At 36.9% G+C, this 13,285-nt stretch overlaps 1 protein-coding gene across 1 annotated transcript in view; it reads left to right on the top strand.

Annotated features, from left to right (window-relative positions):
* smc3 (structural maintenance of chromosomes 3) overlaps positions 1–13,285 on the top strand; it is a 60,955-nt gene that overhangs the window by 26,667 nt on the left and 21,003 nt on the right. The window contains exons 15-19 of the mRNA XM_069900084.1: positions 419–518; positions 1,728–1,888; positions 2,298–2,439; positions 2,712–2,862; positions 11,271–11,424. Of these exons, the coding sequence (XP_069756185.1) occupies positions 419–518; positions 1,728–1,888; positions 2,298–2,439; positions 2,712–2,862; positions 11,271–11,424 (708 nt within the window). The remainder of the gene's footprint in view (positions 1–418; positions 519–1,727; positions 1,889–2,297; positions 2,440–2,711; positions 2,863–11,270; positions 11,425–13,285) is intronic.

Below are 13,285 nucleotides of genomic sequence, written 5' to 3'. Positions count from 1 at the left end.
GATTTCATAGTTCCATTTATTCTTGGATTGTGGAAAGACCATACCAGCTTGTACTCAAGTAAGATAATAGACCACTTTAGTAAACAACATTGGTATTGATTGGAGTTCCATTTAGCCAAAACCTTGAGTTAAGGATGGTGGATTTCTTTTCTGAAAGGACATTGGAAAATTAGTTGGGTTTTGAATCATTGAGTTACATTGACTTATTTTTTCTCTCTCTCTCATGTTCTCATTTCCTGTTCTTACCTGGATTGAAATTCTTCAGGTGTGGTGAAGTTTGTTCTTTCTTAGGTTTGCCTTTCCAGCAACAAAAGGACAATGCTGCTTTGTATCGTGTGTACAAGTTGAGAAGTGCTTGCAACAGAGTACTGTATGAGAATGAAATAAAAATGTTTTTCAAGCTCTTTTCACTCTTTAGCTACCTGTGGCGGGAAGAAAACGCTGAGCAACAAGCATTGGCAGCAAAAAGAGAAGAGTTAGAAAAGAAGCAGCAGCTGCTTCGAGGTGCAACAGGAAAAGTAAGGGTTCTTACTAACTTCGGTTAAGTAAATTATTCATGAACCAAAACAGAATTGTAGATTACACTTTTAATTTGTAATCAATGCAGATCACCCCTTCAACCCTTGATGTTGTGCTGACCTATGTAAATCTACAACAATTTAATTCTTCCCTACTTCACACCCTATATTTTTATTACATTCATGTGCTTATCTCAGATTTATTTAAATATCCCTATTCTACCACCATCCCCAGGAATACATTTTAGGCATCCATCACTCTCTTGTGTTTTTAAAAAAAACCACATCAGCAACTTGCTTCTGACATCTCCCCTAAACTTTCCTCTGCTCATCTTAAACAGATATCCTCTGGTTTTTGCATTTGACACCCTGGAGATTGTGTTTCTGATAAAGCTTCCCTTGTTAGATTATTGAAACATGTTGGACCATTTGCTTCATAAGAGTGAGATTGTACAAGCGCAAACTACTGCATTAACACTCAGATTTTTATTAGCGCGCAAGTCAATATCTTTACTGTTCAAATCGGTAAAGTCAAGGTCAGAATATTCAAGGTGCATTTTGTTTTGAACATTGTTTGAATGTTGGGACAGCACAGTTAGTGTAGCAGTTTGTTACGGCTCCAGCGATCGGGAGCGGTTGTTTGAATCCCACGCTGTCTATAAGGAGTTCGTATGTTCTCCCCATGTCTGTGTGGATTTCCTCTGGGAGCTTTGACTTTTCCCACCATTCAAAACATACCAGGATTGTAGGTGAATTGTGTGTAACTGGGCAGCATGGGCTTGTGGGCCAAAAGGGCCTATCACTGTGCTGTTTATTTAAATTTTAAAAAAATTTAAAGATGGTACTGTCTCTGAGAATATCTAAGATAAATTCCCAAAATCTTTTGTGTTTTTGCGCAGCTTTGAAGCTGTCTGCTAGATCGTTGAGAGATCCTTTTCCTATATCCTTGCTACATTTGAAAGAAATGTTGAGAAAGTTTATCATGATTTTCACCTTTCATTTATTTTAAGGAAAATAATAATTTCTTTATTTGGTGTCTACCTCAGTGCACGACTGAGCAAGGGAACTCAGCATGCAGAGCGAGACAGTCAAGAATAATTTTCGGAAGTTTAGTTCCATTGTTTTAATGTTAGACTACAGCTAATGAGATTTTCTAATCTGATAGGCTGATAGTTGATTTGCACAAAACATTTTTTCTTTTTTCTGCAGGCAATTTTGAATGGCATTGATAGCATAAACAAAGTATTAGAGCACTTTGGGCGTAAGGGAATCAACACACATGTCATAAATGGCTATCATGGGATTGTAATGAATAACTTTGAATGTGATCCAGCTTTTTATACCTGTGTGGAAGTTACTGCCGGAAACCGGTAAACAACTATTTTGAAATGCGTATTTAGAGAATATATTGTTAGTTGTGCTTCATTAAAAATATTATGCAATAAGAAGCAATGTGCATAGTTTTGAAATCCTTTCTCACTCATCATAAAAATACTTGTACTTTCAGCGTCTGCTACAGTTGCAATGTTATCGTAGGTCTAAAATTCACCATTTGTTGATGTATCCTGATGATGTGAATATAAGGCCGCCAGATAAATCTTGGGATAAATCCTGTAGGAAAACAACAACTTCAGGAATGCTTAATTTGTAAAATGTTACGCTATTTTTCTGTTGCCACTGTTAATTATCAAATAATTTACCTATTGGTTTTGTTAGTGTATTCTGGGAAATGGCTTGCTGTAAGCACATAAGAGGCTGAACTATTGTTTCTGATTTTAGGTTGTTTTATCACATTGTGGAGTCTGATGAAGTTAGTACAAAGATTCTGATGGAATTTAATAAACAAAATTTTCCTGGTGAAGTCACTTTTCTTCCTCTCAACAAGTTAGATGTTCGAGATACAGCTTATCCTGAAACTAATGTACGTAAGCACCTTGCTTCCCCTCGATTAAATTTCAAAATGGCTGTATTTAAGAATCTTAATTCCTCCCAATGTTCAATTGTAAAACCAAATAAATCTGTCAAAACCATGGCAATATAATTAGTTATATTGCTAAAGAGCTGTTTGTACTTGGTGATGATGTTTGATTACCTGTGATCTTGGGTTTGGATAAACTAAGTTTTAAGTTTTTTTTACAAACAGTAAAGTTTATTTTTTCTTAAACTTTCTATTGTATTACTTATACTTTCCAGGATGCCATTCCCATGATAAGTAAACTGAGATATATACAACGGTTTGATAAAGCGTACAAACACGTGTTCGGAAAAACACTAATATGTCGCAGTATGGAGGTTTCCACGCAGTTGGCCAGAGCGTTTAACATGGATTGCATAACTCTGGAAGGTATGTATACACAATAACTCACAGTATCTGTTATCAAACAGTAAGCTTTCTGGGTTAACTTGTTCGTATTATGCTATTGTTGACATGGAAATAATTGATATAGCAATATAAGATTTTCTTTCTTTGGATTTCTTCTGTTCATTTTTTCTTTATAATTTGCAATTCTTTTTACACTTGTATGTTACTAGTTACTGGGTTCTGGTTTGTGCTTCTAAAAGTATCATCTACCCACAATTTAGTTTTTTTTTAAACAATGTAAAGTTGAGTAAGTACTAATGGCAGAAGGTACTGTTTCTGAGATAGTTGCAAATGTGAATATGACTTTAACATCCTGAAATCGAGATATCTTCATTCAGTATTTGTACAGAGGGAAACAAAGTTAATATTTTAGGTAGATGATATTTTTATTAGAACTAGAAGTTGATGCTAAAACAAGCTTTAAATTGCAAGGAATAGGGTAGGGTGGAGAAAGCAAAACGGATTCTGATAGGTTGGAAGGACAAGAGCAATTTGAGGAGACAAGTGGTGGTGTTTCAACAGAAAGACTGGTGAAAACCTGTGAATAATGAAAGCTAAGATTGATGATAGATGAAGTAAATGAAATTGCTGGAGCGAGGCTAAATGCTGGAGTGGTGTAATGCAAGACTAGAATGCCTGATTATCTGAACTGCTAAATTCAATCTCAAAGTTTATAATCTGCCTTGTCAGAAGTTGGTGTCTGTTCTTCAGGTTTGCATTGAACTTTATTGCAACAGTGCTGGAAGCTAATGATGCCACCTGACGTGATAATTTCAGCTTTTTCAGATATACAACAAATGTAGCATTTTGCGTTTGGATCAATTTGGATCATTCGTGTAAGGGCAAGTCAAAAAGGCAGCTAGTTTGTGAAAATTACTGTAGTATAGTCAACACAATTCTGTGAAGTATATCCATGAGTATAATAGTGAAAATTTCAGAATCAAAATTTATTGTCATGGACATGTCACAAAATTTGTGGTTTTGCAGCAACATCACGGTGCAAACATTTATATAAACCATCTTACCAAATAAATAAACATAGTGCAAGATAAAGTTATGTAATGTCTAGGGTTCATTGTTAATTCAGCAATCTGATGGCAGAGGGGAAGAAGATGTCCTTCTCATCTTCAGGCTCCTGTACCTTTCTCCCGATCTTGGCAGAGTGATGAGGGCTTGGCCTGGGTGGTGGGGGTCCTTGAGGATAGCGGCTGCTTTCTTAAGATACCGCCTCTTGTAGATGTCCATGATGGAATGAAGACTGGTTTCTGTGATGTTGTAGGCCGTTAACAGCCCTCTAGAGTTTTTTTTCTTGTCCTGAGTGTTGGCACTTCCATATATGCATCCAGTCAGAATGCTCTCCGCGATACATCTGTACAAGTTTCTGAGAGTCTTCCATGACATACCAAATCTTAATCAAACTCCTTATAAAGTATGGCCATTGGTGATTCTTCTTTGTGATTGCAACAACATGGATTCTCCAGGACAGATACTCAGATGTTGAAGAATTTGTTTTGCAATTTTATTTAACAGCCAAATCTTTAGTAAAATTAATATAAATCAAATGAAGCTGATTTTTAAGTAATAATCATATAAAGGCAAATTGCATTTCATCGAATCTGAAACAATTGAACACTATATACGATATAATATGAAAGTATAATTTTGATTTGAGTCTACACCTTGTTAAAACCTTGAAATTATTTTGATTTAACAGTTGTACTAAACTATTCAGGAATTGTAGGTTAATTATCAGCCTGTATAAAATGAACATAACGTGTGTTCAGTTAACTGGTGAATTAAATAACTGACAGCACATACTACCTGATTGCCTCGTACAACTTTTGAAGAAATGAAATGGGGAAAGTATCTATGTATTGATCACTTTCAAACATCAAAAGATTTATTTGCAGTTTTCTTGGGCAAAGTAAAAATAAGTGAGTTTAAAGTCTGTTGTCTATTTAGTTGAGTTTTATTAAGATTAATGGTCTGAGGGATATGAAGTATTGCCATGACATTGTAGTGATTCGTTGATGATTCACTTGGAATGAGAATTTTTAAACAAAAGGTGAGGAGGGGGGTCATGAGTTTGCTTTGTTCTTGATAGATGAGTCACGAACTGCACTTAATTCAGAAAATGATATTTGGATAGGCATTATAATGCATCACCACATGGGATATCAAATTTGGGACCAGTTCAAAACTGCAATGATTTTTCAACTATTCCTTTGCCAGTATCTTATTTATCATATAAAATGGAAAATAAAAATTATCTCTGCTGATCCTGTTTATTATTGCAGTGTTGTCAAGGTGCTATTGTATTGGTTAGTTTTTTTCTCTGAAATATCTTAAGACTGCAGTTCTCCTTTCATATAATTTGTGAATTACATTGTATAACTAGCATTCAAGCCCTCATGATGGATTGAGGGAAGCATGAATGAGAGGGTGTAAAGCTTGCTGATGTATTTTCTTTGCCATCCCAAATCTAATTTGGTACAGGGCAGATGTAAGAGGTACGTTTTTCACATGGAAAGCAGTGGGTGCATGGAATGCACTGCCAACAATGGTAGAGGAGGATCTTTTAAAAGGCTATTAGATAGGTATGTAGAACTGATAAAAATGGAGGGTTATGCAGCAGGGAAATTCTCGGCAGTTAGAGTAGGCATAGATCGTGTTCTATGGCGAGCTCTCCACTGGCCACCGAGACAGAGGTGCACCAAAGAAGAGGTACAAGGACTGCCTAAAGAAATCTCTTGGTGCCTGCCACATTGACCACCGCCAGTGGGCTGATATCGCCTCAAACCGTGCATCTTGGCGCCTCACAGTTCGGCGGGCAGCAACCTCCTTTGAAGAAGACCGCAGAGCCCACCTCACTGACAAAAGACAAAGGAGGAAAAACCTAACACCCAACCCACCAATTTTCCCTTGCATCCACTGCAACCGTGCCTGCCTGTCCTGCATCGGACTTGTCAGTCACCAACGAGTCTGCAGCAGACGTGGACATACCCCTCCATAAATCTTCGTCCGCCAAGCCAAGCCAAAGAAAGAAAAGTAGCTATAAGTTACCTGGTATACAAACAATCAAAAGAACACACTCACTTGTTCTTCAGTGCAAAATGGAGTTAACCGTCTTTATTCTCACTTCAACTGCTGCTTCATCCAACAAAACACTACCCCTGACACTGACCTTTTCATTGGCTCTCTGCGACATTGGTGATCTCAACATTCTCAATCTCCTCCTCCTGCGCCTGCAATCTATCACAGTGTACACAGCCCCCGTTCCTACCCACGCGTGTGTCGCCCTGGATAAGTCACCAGTGGCGACAGGCACTGCTTCCAACAGACCACGTTATTAGGTCGACAAAACACTGAGCCGAAGGGCCTGCCTGTAGTTTTCTATTCTAATTTTCAGTCATGTTACCCATCATTTCTAATAAAAGAATAAAGGGAGAAGGAAAGACAGTGGATGTGACTGAGAGAAACAGTAATTCATTAGTGAGAAAGAAACGTTATTTGACCTATTGCCCATTTGTTTGCTATTGAGTTTGAACATCATAGAAAGTTCTGATAGATTTTACTAGGTTCACAACATTTAGACCCAAAATGCTTGCAGTTTATCCTAGTATAAATTCATCGATTGTTTCGTGTGTTTTTAGAGTACAGCTTTACAAACCTATCATCCTTATTGTTAACTTTTTTGAACTTCTTGATAACTTTGTTATTTGTGCTGTGCCATGACGGTGCAGTAATAGGAGTATACTTCAGTCATCTAATGGCTGGGTGTGCTAATTACACTTTTGATTCTGGTAAACAAGCTACATCATTTGCATATCCAGCAGCAGCCTTCCAAAACTGCTACTTATTCTAAGCTCCCTTATGGCAAGAGATTACCAACTGAATAAATATATTAAAAAATGAGAGGCTGAGAATGTTCTTGAAATTTCTTTGAAATTGGGTAACGTCGTATTCATAGGGGAATCTTGGACCCGTAACTGCTCAAAATCAAGGTGGAGTATTTCAGATAGTCTTGAGAACCTTGAGTTAATGTATCGAGAAGCCTAACCTAAAAGGTTAAGCACCATCTGCTACATTTGTGACAGTCTTGTTCTCTCACCAGGAAACTTGATTGGAGGGAAAAAAGCCATTCTAAATCCTGAAAGAAAACTTCAAAGCTGACGAGTTGGGATTTTGTGCACTGGCCCTCTTATGTTGTGCTCTGAAGTCAGTCTCTCGACTGGATACCCACAGTAACCCATATCCCATTGATCTTGGGTGCTGGCCAAATCCCTCCATCCATTAACCATTACTATTCAGAGCCAAATAAGAGCTCGATAAAAGAAATTTATCAAAGTCTAGGATCAGAACACAAAGGAAAATGAAATGGGAGACGTCATTGAAGCAAAAGGAAGATGGAGTGATATCAAGAGAACTTAAATGTTGGGAATGTCATGAAGCATCGGACATATATGGGATGGGAATTGTTACGAACTCCAAGCACAGCATTAGTTAAGCCAGTTGTTTTGGAAAAATCATAGTCCACAAATGGGATAAAGTTAATGCCTTTCTGGTTTATTTTTGCTGGTTATTTGAATAGCTGAGTTGAGCAATCAAATAGAATTAGTAGATGTTGGCTTCACAGAAAGCAAGAATAAATTGGGATGGAGGACTTACAACTCTGACAAATGTAAACTAGGTTTTAAAATCTCAATGAAAGGAAACATTCGAGAAAGGGAAGTAGCAATTTTAGAAGTACACCTGGCTCATGGCTGAAGGACTTGTTTTTAATCTGGGGCCACAATGTAATGGAATAATCTTCATTGGATTGTCCTTCACTTGATATTTTAATATTTAGTCTATTATGTGCCACGTAGAATTTATTTTTCCAAAACAATTGGCTTAACTAGTTCTGCGCTGGGAGTTCATTAAAAAAATTATTGTGATGACTGGGAGAAATGTCTTTGTCATTTAGTTTGCCTAAGTTATTAGTGAATTTGAGTATAAATATAGAAACTGTGTTTAATCAGCTTTGCGTATTTAATAGCCAATAGTCATGATTCTATAAGCTAATTGCTCATTGTCTTCTGATGCTGCATGGGTTCTGACTCAGTGGTGTGTGATGGGGTGAATTAAGATGGCTTTTTTTCTCATGTTAGACTGAAGATTCAGTTCTTGTAACAGAAGACTAAGAAAACCATTCTAATGGAGCTGGTTGAATGTGCAACTCTTCTAGCCACAAATACAGAGGTTACTTTGCTTCTAAATCTGAAGTGAACTTGGTTGATCAATAGGAGGGTTGAGAAGGTGTGCAATTTCTATGGGTCTGCCGACATAAGTTTCATCCAAATCAAATTGATGCTTTATGATAATGATCCATTTATCATTGTGTGACTGCAGACTTTTTACAATTCTACTTCATTTTCCACCATTAATAATATCAAAGTTGTCACTTTTCCCAAAGTTCACTTCCAATTTGTTATTCATTTATTTTTAATTATAACTGTATATTGAATCAGAATTTTGAGCTGCCTGGTTGATGCAATTTAGGAGGTACTGTAAATCTGTTTTAAAGTATGTTTCTTTTTATTATCCTTTTTACATCTCTGTAATTGAATTTTCACATCCATTTTAAATTATAAAAGTCAATGTTTTAGCAGCAGTAGCCAGTAATTGTTGTTGTCACACTTTAAACCAATAGTCCAGATGACCATCTTAAGCAAGTTGTAAAACTGGACAAACATAAAAAAGCTGGCGGTTTTAGTTAGTTACTAACAATGGGCAAGAAAATGTAGCCCAAATAAAAATGACGGCAGGGAAAGAAAAACAAGTGCAGTCACAGTCAAAAATGGAGATGTAAATAGTTTGTGCCATCACCAGACAATTTTGTGGTGTAATTTCCAATTTAGACTCAAGAGATCAAAATGGTATGTGAATACACTACCAATAGCTGGGTCCATTGCTGGTCTTTACATAAGCATGACTTCTTTAAGTTGCTGCTTTGCACCTGGATTGATATCTACACTGTTGTCTGTATTTGACGTCATGATTGGAATAAATTACTAAAAGTTGATGCTTCAGCAATGATGGCTTTTTGTGAACTTTTTACTATTTTGGACAGGCTCATTTTTATATATAAACAAGTTAGGATTTTATTCCTTGGAATGCAGAAGAATGAGTGGAAATTTGACAGAGGTGTACAAAACTATAATGGATATAGATAGTCAATGCAAGCAGGCTTTTTCTACTGAGGTTAGGTGAGATAAAAACCAGAAAACATCAGTTATGGGTGAAAAGGGAAAATTTTAAAGTGAATATTAGGGGAAACTTCATGCAGAGAATGATGGGAGTGTGAATCAAGGTGCCAGATGGATTGGCGAATACAGGCTGAATGTTGACATTTAAGCGTAATTTGGACAGATACATGATGAGGGGGTTGGGGACGGATATGGTCGGGGTGTAGGTCAGAGGCATTTGGCCGATTAATAGTTTGGCACAGTCTAGGAGGGCTGAAGGGCCTGTTTCTTTGCTGGTATTGTGCATGTCAATTTAAAGTGTGTTGCCCAGTATGTATCAAATCAACACAAAAATATATTTACTATATGATGGCTATAATGGTGGCATCCCAAATATTCTTTCAAATGATCCTGTTTTCATACACAGTACAATACCCTGAATCCGAAACGCTTGGGTCCAGATGTTGTTCGTTTTTTTTTTGGGGGGGGAGGGGTTTCGGTTTTTAGAACAAAACTGAAAAACAAAAACCAAAGCAGCACAGTAGCATCAACAGAATACTTGTATTAGCGGTTAAACAACTACATAAAAATTCACATAAAATAATGTTTAATACAAACCAAAAAAAAACGATCTCTGCCCCCAGTCCCCAGCACCTCCCAACAGCCGCTGCTGGTTTCTGACTACGGTCCCCACTTCTGCCTGGGAGCCAGAGGTGGAAAATTCAATGCAGACATCACCCCACTCAATGTTGAGAACAGAGTCACCGACTCCGGCTCCACCCGATGCTGAAGCCTTGTGCCCAGCTCTCTTTGTTTTTTTTTACTGTTTTTGAAATCAAACCAGTGACAACAGAGCGTCAGAGCCCCACATGGGCAAGTCAGGTGTTGAATCTTTTCCACTTGTGATGTCATGTCAGTGTTTTTTTTAAAAAGTTTGCTTTTTGGATCTTTTTGGAACTTTGGATACGGAGTACTTGTCCTGATTATTTTTCCACTAAAACCTAGATTGGTGTTGATTCATTTTCTGCTTAATTCCTTTTCTAACTTCTGAATCTTTTTTCTTGCTTGTGCTATTGCCTGTGCTTGCATCATTTGTAGGATCTCTTGTGACTGAAAATAACCTTCTGCTAAATGCCTGATCAGTTACTAATGCTGACTTCAACACTAATAATTCAAGGCTTATTAATTATCTGTTCTTCAGATTGGCATGCTAATTGACCAGCTAGGTTCTCTTGCTCTTGTTCCTCTTTGGCCTTGCAGTGAAAATTTTTCTTCTAAATGGTTGAACTTTCAAAATCGCTTGTCACCCTAGCAAATCAGCTAACCTATTGTATGTTATTTTGGACTACGTTTACCCTTCTCAAACTATATTTTGTTTTCTTGATCCTGCTTTCATCTGCAGCTCCTGTTTCTTTTCGAGGTATGAGTAAAAGGCCTGCCTGGTTTTTACTTGTACCTTGAAGTGCTCAGGCCTGAAATTTCAGTTATATATCTTTACCTCCTTTGGACACTGTGAGACCTGCTGAGTTCCTCCAGCATTTCTGTGTTTTTACTACAATCACAGCTCTGCTGACAACCCAATAAATCATTACATGCTCTAAGGAAGCAATATTTTTACATGAAAGGGTTAAAATGTCTTGAGTAGGAGTGTTCATCTAGAATTTTCAAATATGCGTTATCTCGCAGAACTCGTTTAGAAAATCAATTCTAATGGTAACCAACTGGATGTTCTTTTGGAACATTTTGCTGTTTGTGTTGGGGGGGGGGAAGGTGGTGGATGTTTTACTTTTCATGCTCTTTTGCTTTTGAAGTTTTTCAGGAATCTTAAAATTTTGCCAAATCTTAATTTGCAACTGTAGTCAACTGAGAAATTGTAGACTTAAGACTTCTTTGCTCCACTGTATCCCTATTAACTTCATCCTAAAACCTTTGCACATTTTTGGTCGTTCGTTTTCATGGTATCAGTGAATTCTAATTAAGTCCGTGCTTGGTCTTGTTGACCTGAGGTGTTATTCTTCCTAATCACTCTTCTCTAGTGTTCTGAAAGATGATTAAGTCCAAATCTAAAGCAGCTGGCAAGGATTTATGATTTATACTTGATTCCAGATTTATTGTCAGAGTACATACATGACTTGGGTAGTAATAATGTTAAATTCCTTCCAGGTGATCAGGTTAGTCACCGCGGTGCTCTTACTGGTGGCTATTATGACACCCGAAAGTCAAGGCTGGAACTTCAAAAGGATGCACGGAAAGCAGAGGAAGAATTAACTGAATTGGAGGCAAAGCTTAATGAAAACCTCCGTAGAAATATTGAAAATATCCTTCAGAATCCAATATCATCTTAATTGTTGTTTTATTTTACTCATTAGGTTACAATGAGGGGAGAAAAGTTTAAAAAAAAAATCAAAATATCTTTCAGAATCCAATATCATCTTGATTGTTGTTTTATTTTACTCATTAGGGTACAATGAGGGGAGAAAAGTTTAAAAAAAAATCAAAGGAGGTTTTGAATAACGGAAAACACTTGCAGGGCGTGAAAAGTGTTAGGGGACTGGGACATAGATCATTCTACCAAATATGGTTTGTTCACTCTTGTGATTCCGTGTTAGTTCAAGGCATTCACAACATTATCACCATCACCAACAATATATTAGGTTCCAATTTTTAAAGTTTATATAACTTGTATGGAATTTAGGGTATAGCACTTCTACTATAAATTCTTGGTATGCTGTGAGCAATTTCATTTTCCGTTTAATCAGCCTGTTCTGTGTGGAGATGCACAAAGTTAGATCGTCATTTCTGTTTGACAAATGAATGCTGTCTTCTATTAGCAAACGATCTGAGCAAGTCTTCACTGATTTTCCTCATTACAGGGTAACCTTTCAGGAATAGTGGGGCGTAAAGGAAACAAAAAATAGAATTCACCTCGACTTCGGTGTGACGCCTCACTGTTGGCTCTCTTATTAAAAATATATTGTGTGAAGAGGTTTTTTAAATCAGCTTGTTTCAAAACTGGACTCCTGCTCGCGTGAGTCAGTGTGATTAAATCATGCCCTTTCTGGTAATGATAATGAGTGCACAGCTGTATGCAAGACTTTTGAATCTGGATGATTCATCCTAAATTAATGTCTTCAACTTAGGACAAACAGAATGCAGTTATGACATAATACTTCTTGAAGCACAATGCGGTATCTGAAAGTAGTAGTAATTGACTTTATGTATGTTTGAACTAATGAGATGTACGGTTCACAGAAATGTGGCTTTGACTCGAGCGTGTAAATACAAGTGACTATTTGAATTTGCATCATGTTTACTTTTGCAAAAGTAAAATCCGTATTAAATAGTAAGCTGTTATATGATATTTTTTTTTGTTTAATCACTGGGAAATTTATTAATCCTAACAAAATATTGTAGGACCCACATAGAGTGTCTGATGATAAAAATGAGGTTGTGGTGGTATTGTCATAATGTGCTTCACTAGGTCAGAAGGATTCAGATTCAAATCCCATTCCAGGAAAATTTTTGCTCAAACAAATCAGGAGATTTGAGATTGTTATGGAGATGGTTTGGTATGGAATAACTAATTAACGCTTGGGTTGAGTTTTTCAGTTTTATAGCTGAACAAATCTTCTCTTGAAGGCTTTAAAAAATGTCTCCTCTAAATGACCAAGTCCTCTTAAAGCCTTTTGTGTTTGGATGTAAAGTATTATTTTGAAGAGGTACAGATAATTATCCCCAGTATCTTGGGTTATATTTATCCCTCTACTAACATACAAAAGCAGCTTATTTTGCACAAATCAGATCCTGTTTTATTCAATACCATTATTTTCGGCATGGTTGACGTAGTGGTTAGTGCTACACCTTTACAGCACCAGCGATCCAGACTGGGGTTCGAATCCGTGCTGTCTTTAAAAAAGAAAATAGAGGTAATGACAGGTTTGGCAAACAGAATAGATAAAACTGAACATTTGCTCTGTAATTTTGAGAGTTTGAGAAGGAACACTCAAGATGTTAGATTTTTCAGCTGATGATGATGTAGGGGAGTAAAAATTACATTGCCAAAGGTACCATTGCTTCCTTGTTCATTTAGCATTAATGATCTTTTCTAAAAGATCAAAAAATGTGTTAAAATAACTAAAATTGTTTTGCTATATTTATGTGGTTGAGTGGGCAGCTGA

The sequence above is a fragment of the Narcine bancroftii genome, chromosome 10 (genome assembly GCF_036971445.1).
Source record: "Narcine bancroftii isolate sNarBan1 chromosome 10, sNarBan1.hap1, whole genome shotgun sequence".
Lineage (NCBI taxonomy): Eukaryota > Metazoa > Chordata > Chondrichthyes > Torpediniformes > Narcinidae > Narcine > Narcine bancroftii.
This window is presented reverse-complemented; position numbering and strand designations above follow the sequence as displayed.